The 21628-nt window shown below is 42.4% G+C and overlaps 1 protein-coding gene across 3 annotated transcripts in view; it reads right to left on the bottom strand.

Annotated features, from left to right (window-relative positions):
* Nucleotides 1-18060: 18060 nt before the first annotated feature.
* The window catches only part of RCAN1 (regulator of calcineurin 1), a 42641-nt gene continuing 39073 nt past the window's right edge, over nucleotides 18061-21628 (bottom strand). For all 3 annotated transcript variants that reach the window (XM_055702480.1, XM_055702482.1, XM_014279435.3), the window contains one exon: nucleotides 18061-20846. In XM_055702480.1, the coding sequence (XP_055558455.1) occupies nucleotides 20683-20846 (164 nt within the window). In that variant the 3' untranslated portion in view covers nucleotides 18061-20682. The remainder of the gene's footprint in view (nucleotides 20847-21628) is intronic.

The following is a 21628-nucleotide window of genomic DNA, read 5'->3' on the forward strand; positions in this document are numbered from 1 at the left end:
TTTTGTGTGTGTAGACATGAAAGAAAGAAAGGGAGACAGAGATTTATCAGTTGTGCAAGTTCAGCAGAAAGCTCGGGAGAAAGAACCAACTCTCTGAAGTTCAGAAGACTGTCTGACAGTTGTGATCGTGAAAGGCACACCCACATAACCTGGCGGCTTTCTCAGAACCATGAAACATTTTTATTCTACACCATCAGCTCCTAGACCAGCAAGAAAGCAAGAATCTTCTTGTGCTACCATCTCTGAAGAGGGGAACTGTTGGACAATAAAAGCTTTGTCCTGCTTTCACCATCTATAAAATTTCCCCCTGTATGAAAAGTAAACCTAAGTCAAAAACATGTGTACAGGGAACAGAAACGTTGCACCTCCACATCACCCGCCGGCCAAGCATGGATGCTGTGGATCAGCGGGCTGGGTGCCACCCCTGGTGGGCTTCCCACCGTGCTCACCAGCCCGGCTCACCAGGGCCACCACTTGCTCAGGCCCCTCACTCTGTACTCCTCCTCTTTGCCTGGTTTTCTTTTTATATGTATATTTATACAAACATGTCTTAAGTATGCACACAGAGACATTTTCTCCACAGACTGCATATTTTCATTACTTTAGGCCTTTCTTTTCCTCCTAGGCAAACAAGCCTTCCCAGGTTTTCAAATTCCCTCCCACTCAAAACAATAAGCTAGACACAGAGTGAAACCGCCCCTCCTTAAACCAGGCTGCCATGCATTCTTCTTGCTTTAAATAAGGGACTATTGCTAAACTTATAATTTCCATTCTTTCTCGGTCAACAAGCAAGACTGAAGCCCACACTGGTTCTGTTTAGGCTGAAAAAGCAACCTCTATTGCCTGTGCTTTGCTTGTTGCGTGCAGTAAGGCACACTCAGTCGCAGCTCAGTGATAACACCACCTCAAGCAAATGGTGAGGTGACCTTAATTGCAGTGTTTGTAGAAGGGTTGGATTTCATTACGGAGATACTTGAAAAAACTACTCTATTTTCCTGCTTTTAAAAATTCCTGGCTGAACCTATGCCTTCTCATTACTGAAAAGCAAATGTCCTCAGAAAACGGGTTGCCAATAAATGAAAAGCTGATAGCTAATAATAGAGTTTCAGACCCAGACAAAAACATTTGGGAAGACCCAAACTTACTATGAGAGCAGTTCTTTCATTGAAAACCTAAACTGTTACAAAATCTGTGAGTTTTGAAAAAGTCATCATTGCAGAAGCACCATCTTCATCAATACGTTTGAGCCCTGTTAGCTTCCTGGCCAGCCATCCCAGGCAGCAATGTGCCGTCCTGGGCTCAGCCTGCAATGTCTTTTGCAGACACACCCCAATGCAGCAAAATCCAGGGATTCCTTGTTGTTGACTCCTGTTGGTCGTCCAAGCCCAAATCCTCTGTCACAAAGATGCTCAAGTGCAAGATGCCAAATGCTCCGTCTTACTAAGGTGAGATACATGTGCCAAACAGCAGGTTCATTTCATTTAAAAAACTGTATATAGTTATAACAAACATTTTCCCCAAGCAGTGGCATTACTAGACCATGCTGTTCATAATGCAATGACTAACAGATTTACTAATTTTAAGCCTACTTTGTTTGTTCCACACTAGGAAATGGAAAATGTGAATTCCTGTCATTCAACTCTTGCACCAGATATAGTACGTTATTCCTTCTGTTTGGAAAGTTTCGTTTCCAAACGCCATCCGTTACTCAAACTATATTAATACAACACATTTACCATCCAAATAGTTTCCAGCAGATCTCACCAAGGGGATGTTTTTCCCGGTGTTATGACAAAGCTACACTCATGTCAAAAAGCTCCGCACAGCATCACCTTTTAACCCAAATGCTTTTTTAAAAAGTGGGATTCTTGTCTATTTGTGAGTTTTAACTGCCAGAGATTCGCTACCTGCGAGCATCACGGGAATGCTCTAGACAGCAAGGACCACCGGAAACTACTCAGTTTGAGCACCTTAGGCTGGGGTATTTCACATGAACCAAAAGCATTTGGTTTGAGTATTGCAGAGCATTGCAGGTGAGTACCCAGCTGCCTGTCCCCATCCTACACCACCCCAACAGCAGCTGGGCTTCTCTGGGTGGTTTTCCTCCGTGGTACATTGAAGAGAAAAAATGAAATGGTTTGAGATGCCCTGTGGTGAGTCTTTGGGAAGCACCATGCACGCCCTGATGCACGGGACAGATGAGGCTGCCCCCAAGGCCGTGCATCGTGGGGTGGCCACCCCACTTCCCATTCTGGCTGCAGGCACCTCTCACCAGCTCAGCCACCACTCAGAGTCTTAGTACCATCTCTGTTGTGCGACCAGAGGCAGGTGGCCTTGGGATTATCCTTGCCCCTCTAGCACCAGAAGCAGCAGGTCTCACCCAGCATTGCAGAGAAGGAGAAATCAGGTCTTTGCTGTGCATTGCCCCTTGCCTTTCTGTCCTTAACCACGTTCCCACGCTGTGGCATCAGGAATGACGAGGGGCTTGTCTTGGTAACAGCTGGGAGGTGGATGAATACCCGAATTACTTTGCTTAGAGGCTGCTGTTTGTAAAGCCTTTTCCACCCAGCTCTGCTTTAGCAAAGTTGATCTTTAATATCTTTAGGGTTTCTTGTGCTGCACAAAACGTAATAATGCTTCTGATGGCAAATTAATTAAACATGCTGACAGCCTTGATTTAATTTTTGGAGATGAGACAACCTCTTGAAAAAAGTAAAATAGAAAAGTGTACCTTAAAGTACTGCTTTCTAGGACAAAGCAGTAGCATGAAAACAATAGTTTTGCCTACTCTATCACACCTCAGTTCATTTTGTCACTTCATCTCAAGTTCAAAATTAACCACTTATGTTTCCACAGAAAAATGTTTCCATGGTTTGTTTCCTTTTGAATCTCATCCAAAAAGTAATATGGACAATTATATCATCAATAGGTGTTCATGATCTAAATGCAGCTGCATCACACTAGTGAATAAACCAGGACACCAAAATTGCTTAAAAGTAACAAGAAATAATTCAAATTGACCCAGTTCCTCCAGTAACAATGACAGAGCAAGTACCTATCTGGCACATGGAAAAATAACCAAGATATCAACGCTTTCCTTTTTAATTAAAGCTGCAACATCCAAACCCTCCAGTGGGACCGACGACCTCTTTGGCTGGGTGCCCTGCAAATGCAGCACCACAGCTCCTCCCCCAACACCCAGCCAACAAAACCAGCGATGTTCCTCATCCTTTGCACCCCATCACCTGATGCCCTACCAGACACTCCGCTCATGCATGAGAGTCCCTCCCCTCCACAAAATAAGCCCCTGGTGAGCAAGGGCTGCCCAGACCTCCCCCCTTCCTGCAGCAGCACAGGCAGGTTTCAGCAGAGGTGGTTTCATCTCTGCAAGGCAGGGGACCCTGACAGTTTTGAAGGGCAGATTCATGGCGTGGGAAACCTGTTCTACCTCCATCTCCTCTCCAGCATATGCAGGGCTTGAGATGGGAAGGGGGGGGAGGCACTGCTAGGTCTTTCAGTCCCTGATGCTCAGGGGAGCCCCATGGATCTGGAGATCCCTGTACCACTGCTTTCGCTATCGCTGCTCCCAGGCAGCACCAGACAGCACTGCAGTAACTCACAGAAGCATCTTCACTAACAAGAGGAGCATCCATAACCAGAAGGGGAAAACCTGATGAGCATGACTTTCCCTACGTTCGGTCAAATGGAGTTTTTGTTATTTTTGCATTTCCATGAAGTTGTTTTTTACGTTGGTTGCGGGGGTTTTGTGGTGTTTTGTTTTGGGGTTTTTGTTTTGTTTTAACTAAGATCAATGTCAAATGGCCTTGCAAACATTGACACGTGTAAGAAAATACATGACCCCCCAAAAAACCAACCAGCTGAAAAAGCCCTTACAACTAAACAGAAGAAATGACATGCCACGTCAGGTAGCAACACAAATCACTATTTGGACATCGCAGTAGTACAAAATTCGTATTTTAGCCTACTTCTGAGGTCAGCAGCTTTCTGCAGGCTTTGTTTTTAAAACTGAAGCACTGGATATCTGGAAGGAATATATGGGTCCTAGGTCACCTGCTAAGGGGAATGATATTAAAGCCAAGACCAACCACACACTGAGGGGACTGCAGATACTCTCTTTGCAATAAGCTCTCCACATCTGAGATGGCTGGTGATGGTGAGAACCCCATCCTGTCACATCTCCCACTCCAGGCTGGGTCGAGCCAGTGTACGTTGGTCCCAGCACTGAGGCAACACGGTCCCAAGAGCTGCTGCAATTCTGCCTGAGCATTTTCACATGGCTTAGTCCTCCTGTTTAAAAGTTTCCTTTTTGCTGCATGACTATCATCAGGTTTTACAGATTGTGAAGATACATTTAACGAGTGAGTGTTTAAGTGGATTTTCTTTCTGAGCTGCTGCATTCAGCATGGGCTCAGTGAGAGCTACCTTGCTGCCAGTAGGCATGACTCCCACCAAAATAAAGGTCACCACAAGGCAAAAGCAACTGTCAAGCAAGGAAACATGGCATGACCAAACTTCCTGAACAGAGATGATCTTTTTGCTCTCTTTGTACAAGGGGAACCTTTCAACAAGGCAGGACACTAGGCGCTTAAGTACCTCCAAATGACAGCAAGGGCCTTTTACACCATGCTTGTACAAACCAATACAGTAGTCTGCAAGATACAAATTTCCCGCACACACACCCCCCACCCACACAAAAAACCCTGAGCTGTGTGCTTATGCCACCTGCTACAAGGCATGCCCATGGCAGGGGGGTTGGAACTAGATGACCTTTAAGGTCTCTTTCAACCCAAACCATTCCATGAACCTACACCTCCCTCAGCAAGCGCCTCGCACACCCACCAACCAGCCTCTGGCACGAGGCAGCTTGCAGGCTGACACCCCGCACCATTCTTCGTAGAGTACACACCAAGTCTGTGTCTGTTGGGCCAGCTTTCCAGCAGCTAATGCCGGTCAGATGTGTCAAACCAAAGCTACATTTTCTTTCAAGGTGGCTCAGAATTTACCTACATGCCCAAACAGCAACTGGCTGGCAAAGCAAGCTGCATTCAGAGCAAGGCCAATGCAAATAATTGGGTTTTTTTCAGCTAAAAAGGGGAAAGAGTGTTTCCCTCCTCAACTCCACCCAGAACAAACCGAACACAAAAGCCTTCTGTTCTGTCTTCGAAGCAAAATCCCCTGGCATTTCAGTTTGTTTGATAATACGCTGTTAACTGAGGTTAAACCCATGGAAATATGTTGATTTGGAACACAAGGACCCAAGCATGCGTCTATCACCATTTCTGTGGTTGCACATGCACAGAAACATCTCTTCTGCTCCATTTTCTGTACCTACTAATTGTAGAGAGAAGAAAAAATGAAACAAAGATATGAGGCAATTCCCATTAAGATGCTCTCAGTACACTCTTTCACCTGGCAGTCAGGACATCACAGCTGAAGTTAAGAAGGTGGGGCTAAATCCTGTGGCTCTAGCCCTGACCCTTTGAAGTGTTAAGAAACAAAGGAAATAGAGTTTCCCTAGCTGGAAAAGCCTTTAGATGAAATTATCCAAACAACTTTTTAATTCCATTTTTAATAGTCATAGCATTGGATTGCACTGGTGGGAAGGTCGGGGAGTAGCACTTTGCAGCTCCAAATCTGCAAGTTACAATTAAGAGGCTTTCAAGCAGTCCAGTTCAGCTTCCACTGCCAGAAAACTTTTGTCAGCAGCTGTGAGCACGGCTTCTAGTTGTAAGAGCTTAATGCCTGGTGGGTTAAAAGTGCTAGCTAGGGAATCTGAACATGCCAGGGGCCTGGCAAAGTATACAGACTCTCCTCCCCAGGGGGAAAGTTATGTGCTTGCTTAGGAGATAATGGAAAAAGAAAATTTGAGAGCAGCTGTTTCTGCTTGCGGATTCATCTGCTGCACCACATAGAGCTTTGACGCCCATTCTAAGACACACAACATGGGTGTCTGGTTTGCTGATAAAGGAAATGATCACAAAAGGCTGGATGCTCACACACTTGCAGGTTTGGGCTTCACTCAAATGAAAATTTAGCTTATTGTGTCACCAAACTGCTATTGGGGTGTGATTCAACAGTAGGTGAACTCAGGTGTTTTAACGCAGTCAGTTTTCTGATGTGTTTATGGGCCTCTGGTAATACCCTGGAAATATTAATGCCATGTTGGACAGACTGGGACACAGAGCTTGAAAAGAATTCAGACATCTGTGAACAGACCTTGTACATGCATCAAGAAGTCATCCTACATTTCTACCAAATGCTTTGAAAGCACTTTAAAAGCTTCATCACTAAAAAATACCATTTTTATCCATAAGATATGTTTAAGCCAATTGTTCTACAAGCAGCAGGACAAAGGAAACTTGCTTTCCAATGGACTACTCATTCTACAGCTGGATTTTTTTGGTGTTCCAAAAAAATCCAGAAAATGGTAGAAGTGTTCCAGGAAGGCCAGACAATTCTTGTGTGCATTTCCCTCCCTCATTTTGCTTCCAAGCTCCACATCAACTTTCTGGTCTCTTTATTCCTTTGCCATCATTAGAGGCACTAGCAAGCATCTCTCCTGCATCTGACTTATCACCTTTTCATGGAAGTCCCATGTACCTGGCCAGATGGCAAGATTACCTGCACTATGAGCTCTCCATGTGGTTTCCATCTGAAGCTTCTTTGTGGACTTTGTTTGTGGAGCTGGTGCAGAATTAGCTGCGCCATCTGGCAGTGTGTAATCAAGTTTGGAAGCAAAATAGCTAGCATCTGCAGATAGCAAGCAGCCTCATAGCCAGCCAAGCTGTGGTGTCATCAGCAGAAGTCTGCCGTTTCCAGATCCAGGCTCGGTGATTTTGCAATGTCGGCTGAGGAAGCACTTGTTTTTATGATGACTGGGGACTGTGCTGCTGTTCAGGTTGACTAATGGTCGCAAAATGGCAACCCTTCTCACTTCCCACTCATCCTAGGCAATAGGTGACAGCTCCACTGGCATGTCCTCCAGCTATAACAAGTTACCCCGTGGCTAACAGAGCAAACGCATCTCATCGGTGCATCTCCTTTTCTGCCAGCCGCAGCACCTATTTAGATGTACAAACAATTCTGCATGACTCAGCTGGCCGATGAAGGCATCTACTGCCGAGGAAAGGAACAGCATGCTGGCATCTGCTGCCTACACCATCGCTCTTACCACTCACCACCGCCTCACACAGCCCAGCCTACAGAAGTGACAACTTCTGAGAATTTAGATCAATTCTCATCTGCTCTAGGGTATAAGAAACTGATCTCCTGTAGGACTTAATTTTTAAAGGGTTCTCTTACATAGGCTTTGAAAGGTTCCTCCACACCGGGGAGCTCGGAGCCAAGCCACACACCAGGGCTGTTTCTGTCAACACCTCACTTCTGCTCAGTGTCTTATTCTTTCTGACTGGTCTCCTCAGTGTCTCATCCTCTGCTCACACTGTAGCTCAAAGTTGCTTGAGACTGAGACCTTCTGGAGCCTGGTGTTTGCAAAGCACACGCATCATCATGAACTTTGGTGAACGACAGTTAGTCACAGCTTTTAACCTGAGCAGTTCTTCCCTCCTCCTCAGAGCCCACACATCTGCCACAACACTCAGCAACTCTTGATATCTGATGAGCAATGTACCCCTAAAACAACACAGCAACACCTTGCTTCTGTATCGACGTTCTCTGACGTGGAAACTGTGCTATGCATAAAATGAGTCCCAAAACACCTCTGGCAGTGCATTGGATGTATAAGGGAGGCAAGGGCAGAAAGGTCAAGTATGAGCAGTACTATCACCCAAATGCATTTTGGAAACCTTTGGGAACAGAAGGAAGTTACAGGACATGTAGCTGAGTTCATTCATTGCCATGCTCTATGGAGAGGACAGATAGGGTGTTTACTACTAACCAGCAAAACACTCCCCCAGAATGGTGCTAGTTCATTCCCTGGATGGTTCCACAGACAAAGCATGGAAAGTTCTTACCAAATGTCTCTCCCACACAACACAGTTTGGCAGAGAGATTAGCAGCATAGTGTACTGCACCTTTTTAATCTCATGTAAAAATTTTGACGGCTAGCTAAACCACTCTCCTTAATCAGCAGCAAGCCATTAGAACCGCTCCTCAGCAAGTACATGCTGGAACACCACACTATGCTCGGGAAGCTTTTTGACCCACCTACAGGAACTGTATTATAGCAGCACTAACCTATAATTAAGGTTGCGTCAAAGTTTCCATTCTGTAATGCTGCCCTGAAAGGAGAGAGTATCCAGAGCTGAAGGTACCTAGAAAACTCATGGTTACTCATCAGATTGCTTGGGGGTTTTATTTAGCAATTTTTAAAATATATTTTTTTAATAATCTAAATTGTTTTGTATATCTGAGACTTCAGACTGAATACTTAGTTGTGACACACCCAAATAAATTCAAGACCTTACTGGGAGGTACAACAGCCCCATGTCCCTTCTCGAAGATTTCCTACAGCATAAACTGCAGTATTTTCATGAGCCTGAAGTTTTTCATCTCATCTTTCCTCAAGAGATCTGAGGCAGTAGAAGTCTTCACTTACACTAGTAGCCATCCAGAATAATTAGGTTACCTTTTCCCTGCTTATTGTGAGCACACTGCTTCTCAATGCACTTCCTCATGGTGTAGTAACACCATCCTTCAGGTGATGAGCTCAGCTATATAGTATAGAACACATGTGCATGTGCACCTGCTATCAGACTGAATTGTGTATTCTCCTTAAAGCATTAAAAAAAAAACTTCCCAGAAAATGCCTAAATTCTTAGCTTTAAAAATAATCTAAGAAATTATATTCGCTCATGGTTTAAAAATAATACCATAGTTGTCCTTGGTTGAACCTTGAAACACAGAGATCCTGATCAGCAGCACCATGACTGATAAGGCCATTAGACCTGTCCCCTTGGTTCAAGTTCAAGTGGTGAAGGAAGGCCAGTGAATTACAGATGAGCAACTGGAGCATAAGAAAATAGAGGCTTACTCTCTGTGAACCTCAAAAATCAGGAAAGGGTAGGGAGTTGAGAGGTACCTGGTGATGCATGACCAACCCGGCATGTGTTCTGGGGGAGGAAGGTGAAGTGCTGGGGCACAGGTCCAGCTGCTGGATCAGAGCTATTATTACAAACAGGATCAGTATGACAGTTCCTACAGCAGTACATTATATTGCCAGTGGGTATGAAGAACCTGGAAGACTCCTGCGTCCACTGTGAGGAGGCATGTGTGAAGGCACAGAGTGGTGGGAGAAGAAACGTGAGCCGAGCTTGCTTTAGTGCCTATGTCAAACTCCCCCTGTTTTGGTTCTTTCCTATATGCAGACTCCTCACCTCCACCTGCGGAATCTTTTGCCTCTCCTTTTCCTAATGAATTCATACAGGCCTGGCATAAGCCAAGGAGGCAGCGCAGGCATCCAGCTGCCTCGCGCTCCAAGCTGTGAGGTGACCCTCTCATGACCAAGAACAAGCGCAGTTTCTGCTGGCCATCCCAGTTAGGACAATGGCAGAGTGAGAGTGTAGCAGAAGCCAATGTGTGACCTGAGACCCTTGACACTTGGCCACCCTGCTGAGCAGCCCGGTCAGTGGAAATGATGGTGGCGGAGTCCCAGGTGTGGTCTGGTGAGGCCATCTTCTCACCTGGGAACCACAGACTAGACAGAGGGACAGTGCACCTGCTGTGCTCACCCACTTCTTCCCCACACACCTGCTTTGCAGTTCTTGAAGTAGCTTGGATCTAGTCATGGATCAGGTCACAGATCACACAACCAGCTCAAGTACAGCAGCAAACCAGCAAAAGACACTAGTGACACCTGCCAATGACAAAACTGGGAGGAGTGACTGACACACCAGGAGGCTGTGCTGTCACTCAGCAAGTCCTGGACAGGCTGGAGAGCTGGGTGAAGAGGAACCTAAAGAAGTTCAACAAAGGCAAGTGTAAGGTCCTGCACCAGGGAGGAACAACCCCATGCACCAGCACAGGCTGGGGGTGACCGGCTGGGAGGTGGCTCTGCGGAGAAGGACCTGGGAATCCTGGAGAACAAGCAGCTGCCCCTGAGCCAGCAGTGTGCACTGGTGGCCAAGAAGGCCAGTGGGATCCTGGGGGGCATTAGGAGCAGCGTGGCCAGCAGGTCGAGGGAGGTGATCCTGCCTCTCTGCTCTGCCCTGGTGGGGCCCCATCTGGAGTGCTGGGCCCAGCACTGGGTGCCCCAGTTCAAGAGGGACAGGGAACTGCTGGAGAGAGTCCAGTGAAGGACTACAAAGATGATGAGGGGACTGGGGCCATCTCCCTTATGAGGAAAGGCTGGGAGAGCTGGGCCTGTTTAGCTTGGAGAAGACTGAGAAGGGGTCTTGTCAATGCATACAAATATCTTAAGGGTGGGTGTCAAGAGGATGGGGCCAGGCTCTTTTCAGTGGTGCCCAGAGACAGGACAAGGGGCAATGGGCACAAACTGCAACACAGGAGGTTCCATCTGAATATGAGGAAGAACTTGTTTACCTTGAGGGCAACTGAGCACTGGCACAGGCTGCCCAGAGAGGGTGTGGAGTCTCCTTCTCTGAAGATATTCAAAACCCACCTGGACATGATCCTGTGCAACCTGCTGTAGGTGAACCTGTAGGGTTGGACTAGATCAGGGGTCCTCAAACTTTTTAACCAGGGGGCCGGCACGTGGATGAAGTGGCAGGCAGTCATCTGCGGCTGCTTGGCTTCCCCCCCCCAACCCTCAGCGAGGGGGGACGGGACGGGGGGGATCTGTAAACACCGGGGGCCAGATTGAGGACCCTGGGGGGCTGTATCCAGCCCGCGGGCCGTGGTTTGAGGACCCCTGGACTAGATGATCTCCAGAGGCCCCTTCCAACCTTGACTGTTCTGTGATTCTGTGACAGCTAGTCTGTGTTCATGCTTCCTCCTAGTATCCTAATTCCAAATCAGTTCACCTGCTCCTAGGATATCCTTCTGCCCTCCCTCTGCCTCTTACCACCTTTTCCCATTACAGCATGCCACAGCATCTTCTGTGTTCTGCCTCAGTCTGACTGCCCCTTGCTCTTCCTTAAAATCTCAAAATAGAAAATTTAATGACAAAACCCACAGCTGGAGCAATGGGCTTCCTCATATAAAAGCTCTTCTTGAAAGCCTCTTCCATCTCTTTGAATGAAATCCTGTGCATGGCTGAGGAAATACAAGCCTGACCCTTTCAGCCTTTAGAATAACTCCAGTATAAGTGTATGTTAAGACAGTTTGGGCAGCTACCTTGTTTCAGACGGAGCCACCTTACACAGACTGGAAAAGAAATTACAGGCAAGGCTTTTCCTTGCAGCTTTTCTTTCTTTTTCCTGCCCCCCCCGCCCCCCCCCCCCCCCCCCCCCCCCCGCAGAAAAAAGTCCTTCCAGGTGTCCTTTATCACAAAGTAGCCCATTTGCCTTCAGCCAGAATACTGCAGGTTATGACATGCAACTGTTTCCACCTTCAGTATCAGAACAAGGATGATGCTGCAATTCCCTCTCAAGACCTATATTAGCATGTGTATTCTCTTTGCAGACTCTCCCTCCTTTGAAGGAGGTACAGAGTACACACAACGAATCCAAAATACATGTTTGAGAAATAATTACTTGGCTGAACGGAAATTTCCTTGTAGCCTTTAGCATTCACTGGCTGTCTGTTTCTGCAATTCTCGAGAGACCAGAAACAGCATTTTTAGAAACTTCTGAACAGGACATAAGATACCAGAGGGAAATTAAGAAGATACTAACAAACACTGAAAGATCTGATGCTTTCTAGAGAAATAAACACACACAAAATCTCCACAAACTTGCCCTGGTAAAGTGCCAGCTGACTGCTGATTTTTTTGTCCTTACAGTGCAGGGGATGAGCCAAAACAGGGGTGAGTCCCCCTGCCTTACCACACAGAAGCGTTTCAGCACCTGAACCATTTCAGTCAGTGCTGAGTGTAACAAGTGCCTCAGCACCTTGCTGCTTCAAGCCATGCCAGGCAAGCATGATTAAACCACTTCACAGAATGCACAAAATCTTAAAGAGTGGAAAACAAGAGGTACAAAGGGCTGTGCAACTGCTTTTTATGTCGTCATATGTGTCCCCAGTTCAAATAACCTAAATACATTGACTGTTATTTTACTTACCGTAACAAAGGCTCAAACCAACACTGTTCAGCTCCAATTCTGGAAAAGGCCAAGAAAATTCCATACTGCAGTTAAAGGCACTTTACGTAGCTGCTCCTCCCTGTATTTGCCTGACTAACTTACAATTAAGAGATGCCTTTGGATGAATTTGCCTGTTTAAGTCAAATATACCCTGTGAATTAGCATCACTTTATATACTGGCCACAAAGAGCTGGGCATCTGAACTTCACCTTTTAAATTTGTAACCAGCTACTGTTCACTGTGCATCCTACACACCCTTTTAAAGCAAATGGTTTTAAGAAGAAATGTTGACAAAAATATTTTTAAAGTATTATGAGAAAAATTTCAAAGTATCTAATGGCTAGCAATTTTTACTCGCATTTATGTGGCACAAAGCTAGTCCAAGGCAGCTGGTAGAGTGAATGATAATGCCATACCAACAGGACATCCCAGATAGTTTCTGTCCTCTGGCATAAAATCATACCCCACTTTTAACACATAGCTTACTGCTGGTTATGCTTTGAGCTGGTGTGCTTAAATAGGAGGGTCGGATTAACACTGGTTTGAAAAGGTATGATATAAAGATATCTTCAAAATTACGAGCATTAACCATCACTGCAAGCCTGCAACGCATACCAGCCTTTTATAACTTGCTTTCCCTGTTACGTGAGCATCGCAGCGATGACTTTTTTCAGTGATGAAAAACTTCTCTCCACTGCACTCCAGCATCAACAGCCCACATACAAAATGCTTTATCATCTGGATTAACCCCATGTTACAGTATGCATGCTCAGTTGCATACAGGGATAGCCACAAAGTTACTCAAGTATTGGAAGCAACATTGCTGTGAAATACTGGCTACACTTTCCATGTCCTTTTTAGAGGTTATACAGCGCAAACAGAAACAAAAGTCTTTAAAACCTGTACTGCATCCTTGTGGCCTTCTAACAGGTTGAGCTGTGAAACTAACTGCTAGCTATCTTCCAGTAGTTAACCTGCCCTGAACATGAAGATTTCTTAGCGGGCACATTTTGCATATATGAACTTTTTCTCATGAGTGATATCAATGAAATTAAGCAGAGCACAGTGTGCCACACCGCAACTCACAGCTCATGATTACCTTTTAATAGGATTTCACGACAAAATTTCCTATACACCACAGATATGTTTCAAATCAACTACATTCAAAGGGATCAGAGACAAGGAATACCGTACTTTCACAATCTAATAGTGAAATTATTTCTTTTCCACATCTGCTGTTGCGATGGAAGCCTCAGCTGGAGGCTGCGTTTTCAGTTTTACTCAGTAGTATGCAATGACATTGCTTGATATTTAGCTCCACCTACGGGCACCTCCATGTACCTCTTCCATTCATTGAAATCAAACAAGTTAGTTGTGCCTTAAGGCTGTAATCATGCAAGTCTCCCCTATCCTCCACCCCCAAAGAAAGAAAAAAGTAGCTGCACAATTCCGTTGAGAACTGCATTCAGGTTAGGACGTAAGTTATTACTGAAAACATACAGTACACAGACTGGTTAATGGAAAGGATGGGAACAAGGGAAAACGGGGAAAAGAAAGCAACCCATAAATCTGCACCTTAGAAATGAAACAAAGATTCAGGATCTCATTTTAGACAATATACAAGATTACTTCCTTATTTTCCAAGGCATTCCTACTGACTGACTCTTTTAAACCAAGTTCTAGTATATTAAGCAGTGTTTTGACTTTTTAAAGTCACAATTCTGATCGCTTTCTCAAACAAAAGTTGACTTGCAAGCTACAACCTAATTCAAGATCTCCAGCTTACAGAACTTCTGCAGACCTCCTAGAACAGTTCGATATGAATTAGCAGCTCAGAGAACCATATACAATTTCACTTCTGCAGTGAATCACAAAATACAAAGCATGAAAGTCTCTAAAGCTTAAAAACTAAGTTCCTGTGAAAGTTACCCGAAGACTTGTAACACTGTAACAATGGCCACTCACTATGAGATGGTCATCTTTTAGTTTTTTAATAGGACAGATGCACTTTGTGAGAAAATCAGACCATTTTATTTCATTTTGCAGACAAGAGACACTATAAGGAAACAACACTAAGATGACTTCACCAAAACCCATTTAAAAGGCTGTCAGGTTTTGAAAGACGCGTTTTAAAGCTTTAGAAGAACTGTTACAGAAAAGGTTGAAAAGATCTTAAGGATCAGGGGACATAAGTGTATGATGTAATGGAGAGGGGAGAGTAACGACAGGATTTTGGCAGATCACAGCATAAACTTTCAATCACTGAAATGCAGAGAGCTCCAAGGGGAACTTCGCAACATGCCTAGATCTAGCCGCACCCCTAGGCACCCCAAAAAGCACAACACATTCCCACAAAAGAAATCAAAATAAAATAATGGTAACATCTACCTGAAAGACATCTCAAGGAGCTCTTTAGCACTTTTATAGGCTTGGTATTGGAGTAATTCCAAATATTCAGTCAGTCAAGAGATATAATGATACAGTGGCACAAAAAGACTCAAAGACAGATACTGAGGTACTGCAAAAAAAGTGGAGTAAGAGGTAGAAAACGTAAGCCCTATTCTGTCAAAACTTTAACTTGAATAGTGAGGCTTCAGATATGAAACTGAAGAAATCTGATTTGGAGAGAACGGAGTTGTAAGCAAAACACCAGCTACCCACCAAAATCCTCATTATCAAATGCAAGGACTCTGAGGTATAAGGAGTCTATCCTGACTAACAAGTTGAAAAGTAATTAATAAATGATACACATTAAAAAAAAAAAAAGAAAAAAGAAAAAGAGAGAGATACAAGTCAAACTCGTTCCAGTACTCTAAGGCTCTTTGTATATTTGTCCTTGAACGAGCTTCTCCTCACTGGACTTGGGAAATGGTAGAGTACTACAGACACCACCAAAATTTCTGGAGATTTGGACAATAGTAGATAGCAGCCAGCACTGCACTGAGTCTGACTTGTTCCCAAGCCTACAGAAGGTATCACAACACACCCTGTAAAATAGGGAATTGATTATGGCTTGGCCAGAGTTACAGATGCACGGCATCAGAACACAGTACAAAATCTGCATCAGTAAAATAAATGAAGTATAATCATGTATATGTGACAGTAGGAGACATGCAACACAGAGCAAACAGAAAATCAGATATAATTTCATTAGGATTACTAAGGAACACACCTTGGGCATTAGGTGGATATAGGAAAAGTCCTTAGTTGCACTTAGAGGTTTTGTTCAAGCAGGATGTGGTAGTAATGAAACTGCAACCAGAACAAATTCCTGGTACAATTTCAATGGCAAGAAAACATGCAGACACTCAAAGTGTAGGCAGGTCCACACAAAGTTAAAAATAAAAGTTAAGGACATAAAGGACCTGCTTGGTAGATGGCACACAACAAACTCCAATATGTAGGAAGAAGGACAAAAAAAAGGTAAAGTGGAAGAAAGATTTCAAGATGGGACAAAAATATAAACTACCAAAAAACCCCACCTCAACAAATTCATTCTATGAAAAGGATTGAGACTATTGAGGTGCAAGCTATAAATACATAATCACTCTAAATACGGAAGTGGTTATTGACAGACTCTAAATCTAGCAGAAGGAGCAGCACCAGACTGAAAACTACTGAAAAATTTCCCATCGGTGCTCCACCCCGCCCCCCCATGCTGTGCTACCAGCATACAAGACCTTTACAAAACCTTTGTAAAGCATGTAGCAACGTTCTGAAGCCACACACACTGAGCTGTGCCTACCCTTGGATAACAGAAAAAGTTATTTCAGAAAGCAGATCTAGGAAATGCTTGGAAACCTCGGACTTTCGATCTTCAGGAAACATGGAATAACATACGGAAGAAGGGCAGGGTGAGAGCAGGAAGCAACATTAGGAAGAACTGGAGCTTCCTGAGCTGGTCTTTGAGAACCAGAAAGTCCAAAACTGAACAGGTGACATGATTGCATGAAGTGACGAAGTGCCACTTGGAGCCTATGTCTCTTCCTCCACCTGTTCAACATTTCACCTTAAACTCCCATCATTTTCTTTCTTTTCATACCTCAGATGGAGTGTACCACAGTAAAATGCAACCGGCGGTTACTTAAAAAATAAAGGCGAGATGACAGAGATGCTATAATTTTAGGTATATAAATACAGACCAGGTAAGTGTCAAAAAAGCTTCAAGTGTAATAGTCACTACTTTATCAATGGAAATTTTGTCAGAGAAGATAAATTCAATCCTGCCAGATTCATCCTGTCACCTACTCATTAATCAACTCACCTTTAAGCAACTAAAGCAAGACCACAATGTACAGTACCTTGGGGGGTGTCTTATCTGTTTTTACTGGTGTTTTCTTCTTTTTAGACAGCCAATTATGAATTACTAAAAGCATTAAGCAGGAGTAATTTTCTGCTAAATGCTTCTAAAGTGTGTCGGGTAAGCCAGGATAAAAGCCATGATGATACAAATGCAACAACTGAACCCAAGACCTAGTGAGTTTCTGAACTTGGTCTATGTTTAGAGTAAAGGTCCACCTCTTGCTAACATTTTGCATGTTTGGAACTGGGAATGTGTTTGGGACATACCAGAACAAGCAAGCAAGCTTTATAGATATAAATCACAATTTCAAGTTAAAGAACTTGTCTTCCCCAAGACATTCCTTCTAGTGTGACAAAGCAAACTTGACTAGGCAGATGATTATGCCTAGGGCAAAATCTGTGTGCTGTAACTGTTAAAATGGTATGAGAGAGAGTTGCTGGAGTTCATTACTTCCCCACCCTTGACAAGTCTGGACTAGACAAGAAGAACAACTAATACACTTGTCCAGTATTTCAAATATCAAAGTTACTACACTTGTTGCTGCTCTGAAAAATAAAACCCTGATTAGAAACAAACTTTAGTCTTTCATGTTGTTAATTCCCCTTAGTAACAAGTAAGGTCCTTAACGTACTAACGCACGCACAAACATGTTAATGCAATGATAGAAACATGTATTACTAAGCTGGCAACAAGTCTTGCAAAATGACAAATACTAGTGATCACTTACAGATTTATGGAGATTGTGCATGCTATATTTATGCAGAGGGCAAATAATAGAACATGAGCCATACTTCCAAAAAGAAGAAGAAATTAAGTCTTCCACGTAAAGCAGGATGGCTCAGCTGGAATTGCTATTTCACCTTCTATCTGTTGTTAGGTCACTTAAGGACTAAGCTATTTCTATTACTCTATGCAGGAATTCCCCTGGAGGGGCCTGCTATTGAAGAGCAGCAACACTTTGTTATTTCAAACCACTTCTGTATATAGAACAATTTCTTACAAACATCAATACCTCCAAGACATAAGTAAAGAAGAATGATAAGCATGAATACCAGTAACTCCTTTCTGCCATGGAAGGACTTCTATCCTTAGCAAGGGTGAAACCTATGCATTTTTGCACAACATGTTTTGCAAGCCAAAGATGCTGTTACTACGTAAAGCCACTTAAATGCTGATAGATTTTCATATTTCAGAAGTTTTTAAAATAGAATTATTCATGTTGTAGAAGAAAACTGGTTAGAATATTATGAACGCACAGGGATTTCTATAGAATAGTAAGATGTTGATATCTTTATTAGGAAGCACATTAACTTCAGGCACAGAAGAATCAGTTTTTAACTGGAATATTCTGGACTATGTTTTATTCATTAGTAGATTCTCATACTTTGATTGAGATCATGCAAGTCTCTTAAGCAGAAAGCTGGAAAGGTTTTCTCTGAATAAATTCATTTGGTTGGCAAGGATATGACCTGGGACAATATTCTTACCTTTTTCAAATCAGAAATGTTTGGAAGCTTAAAGTTCAGATTTTGGCGCAAAATCTTCAAAGAGTTTCATGCATGAAATACCACAACATTTACAAGAAGACAACAAAATATTTTAATTTAAATATGCCCCATACTATACAACTGTATAAAATATTGACTAAGCATTCATTTGAACATTAAAAAAAAAAAAACAAAAAACCCAAACAAACAGAAAAAGCAAGCAGCACACTGTAGTAATGATAACAGAAGGTGGCACAGGCCAGGATGTACAACCAGAAACACAGGCAAGTTACTGTCTCACAACCTTTGTTTATAATTACCACCAGAAGGGGAAAACACACTGTAACCATCCCAAGACTTCCCTGGTTTCTAGTGCCCACCTTATTAGGCAGATGTCAGTGTACTAAAATGATGAAAACCATATTGGTATTTAACATTCTGTTCCTTTTAATTGAAAGGTAGCACTGCTTTCTTAGGATTGCTAGGAAACAGAACAGCAGCTACCTAGGTTTCTAATGCAAAACTAATGCTTCAATTGGTAATGATAGAAAGACGTAAAAAGGACAGAACAGGAATTATTCCAACAATTTCAAACTGAATGAAATGAAACACTACATCCAGCAGTAATTTGAGAAGCATGGAAAAATACCTTGGAAAAGCTTAAAGGCAGTTGTGGCAAACCTACGAAGTTTCTCTCAGTTTTACTTATTGTGTGTTAATAAGCAGTACACACATCCAGCTGATTGTTACACCTCAGTAATACAAAATAACCTCATACACTCCCATGTCCATAAAACACAGCTCCAGCAATATACGGTATTAGCTCTTCTTGACACTGTTAACACTGAGATAGTGCCGCTTGAGTTAGGTCCAAGACAGACACCAAATACCAGTGTTTCTTTCAGTTCACAGGGCATACCGATCAAAACAAGATCATAACTGCAAGTGTCACTAAAAGTTCAATACATTCCTGCTCTCTGTAGACACAGGATATCAATTTCTACTTTGCTTTGTATAATGACGGGCCTTCAATAACACCACTTCTACACTGCGCCACAGCTTGGAATGGCCTTATTATACATCTTACTTCTTAAAATATGTATTTTTTATTTAAAAAACAAGGTGTGAGCCTGGGAATTTAAAGTCAATGTTTGCTTCAAATGGCACAGAATGAGTTTCTTTGTATTAATTCCAGCTACAAACTCATTCTAAGACCAACTGTGGCAAAAGCAAATCAACAGAGAACCATGCTTTGATTTCTAAAAACACACTGAGAAGCTTCAGACACCCCCCTTCTAAAACTGTAAGTGATATTTTCCCACAGATATCAGTTACTGTCTCTTAAAAAAAATACTGCAACTGTTTCAAAGTGAGGATCTCCATTTTAAAAAACAAGTAATAAAATACAATTCTGTCATCTTTCTTCCTCTAAACTTGCACGTCATGAGCTGTTGTCTTTAAACACTGACATATAAAAAACCCTAAAGCTTCTCCCACATAAACCCATTACTTAAGTATGCATCACTACTTGGCATTAAGCATTTCTAAATACCAGCTTAATTTGGAAGCAAAGCTAGCAAAGTTTATATCTATGGACAAAGCCGGTAGAAAAAGATACAAGTGTGCAGCTTGTAGAACAGTTCACGTCAGGAATGAATGAGGAAAAGGCACTCCATCCCTCTTCGCTGTTCTACACACTGCGTACAATTTTTCAATCACTGTAAAACCTCTGCTCGTAACAATGCAGATTCACATACTGAGTTGAGTTCACATCTCTCCATTACCATTTTTTTCATTGAAAAATTAACATTTCTGTGAATAAGAAACATTAGCTTTATTTATACATTTGAGTACTTTTTTTTTTCCAAATGAGAAAGTCAAAGCTACCAAACAAATACTATTGAAGATATAAATTATCTGAACTTAAATAATTTAAAATCGACTTATTTAAACAACTTTCCTATTGCACATTTTTCCATTACTTTGCCAGATAAAACCCTATATAGTCATTCAAAAGGTTAAAATTTTAAAAGCACGAGTTACACAGCACCAAAATAAGGTGCCGAAAAAACTGTAAGCCTGCTGGAAAAATGAGTGCCAATAAAACCAAATATAAATATATATGTATATACACATCTAGTAGTAAGTCCAGGATGATGAGATAATAAATACTTTAAACAATTTCCCAGATTTCCAGAAACATGTCAGAAACTATAGAAAATAATGCAAAGTTACTTTAGGAGACCAAGAATACACATGCACAAAATCTATAATAAGAAAAAGTTTTATAATTCCCATACTTTAATCTTCAAAACCACCTCCGTTATCGCTATGTACTCCACACAATGACTAGCCTATTATCTTGAGGATTTACATCAGTCAGAACAAAGCAAGCTTCCCCCATTTGCTTTATAATGGAACAGCCTACAGTACCCCCAAAAAAGTAAACCTAGTTTGTCCTGTTATGTCTCAAAAGGTCATCTTCTGCCTATCTTTTGTTCCTAGTGATCTGGGAATGCACTCATGACATCCATCAACCTGCAGCATGAAAAATAAGGATGAAAATTCCTTTATATTTTTCTGAGCAAACATATTGGAATTTCTCCTACTATAACTGCTGCTGTTGCCACCAAACCTATGACCTGCTGTTTCCACAGTAAATGTTTCCCTTGCATATGTCTACTTGTAACCTTGGAAAAACAACAGCAGTTCAACTTAAATGGGTAGGAGTATAATCTGGCCTTCTTGTCTGAATAATTTTTGGTTTGGGTTTCTTTGTTTCTTCTTCCACATCATTTTCCTGGTCACTCTCACACACGTGGACGACAACACTAGGAGTAGTGTCAGTTGCAGCATGTAGTTCATACTTTTCTCCTGTAAGTTAAAATATTAGCAAACCTGGTTAAAAAGGATCTATTCTATAGAAAAAGTATAAAAGGAATTAATAAAAATAAAAGAATATGTAAAAATGTGCAAGTAATACACTGACAAAAGCCTAATTTCCACAACACTTCAGACTGTGCAGGCAGCTGCATTGCCAAGTCATGTTCACCACCCTCAAGTATTTAGGTTCTGTTTTCAAAGCAACATAGCTCAGCTGCTCACTTGAAAGCAAGTTTACATAAATCACCCTAGGCATTCAAGAAAGCATTCTGCATGAGCAGGCATAAATTTTCTTGGTGGGTTTTTGTCATTTTAAAGCATAAAACATTTTCTATACACTGTACCATATTCAGGAAGACTTTGTTTTCCTGAATGATGGCAAAACTACAGGACCTTCCTTCCCCCAAAATCCTTTTACTGTTAAGAAAGCTGGATGCAGTTCTTCCCACCTCAGAGGTGCTCTAAGACTGTTCTAGCATTCAGCAGAGCTAGACAGCAAGCTTCATACCTATATAATGTGAAACACAATACAATCAGTGTGTAGAAGTGCTATGACACAAATTTTATTAACCACTGATCTGAAATCTGTTTTTTCCATAACAAAGAATTTGTTTTAAATCTAACTAGGTGTTAAATAATTTAATCTTCCATTAGATCAGGGAAAGGGCAAACTATTTCTTTTTACCCCTTCTCTGGTCAGCTACCTTGAATTTTGTTTCTTGTTACTTTATACTCATTACCTCTCTGTGGAAAGAACAGTCTCCATTAAGACC

Source organism: Falco cherrug, chromosome 2 (genome assembly GCF_023634085.1).
Source record: "Falco cherrug isolate bFalChe1 chromosome 2, bFalChe1.pri, whole genome shotgun sequence".
Lineage (NCBI taxonomy): Eukaryota > Metazoa > Chordata > Aves > Falconiformes > Falconidae > Falco > Falco cherrug.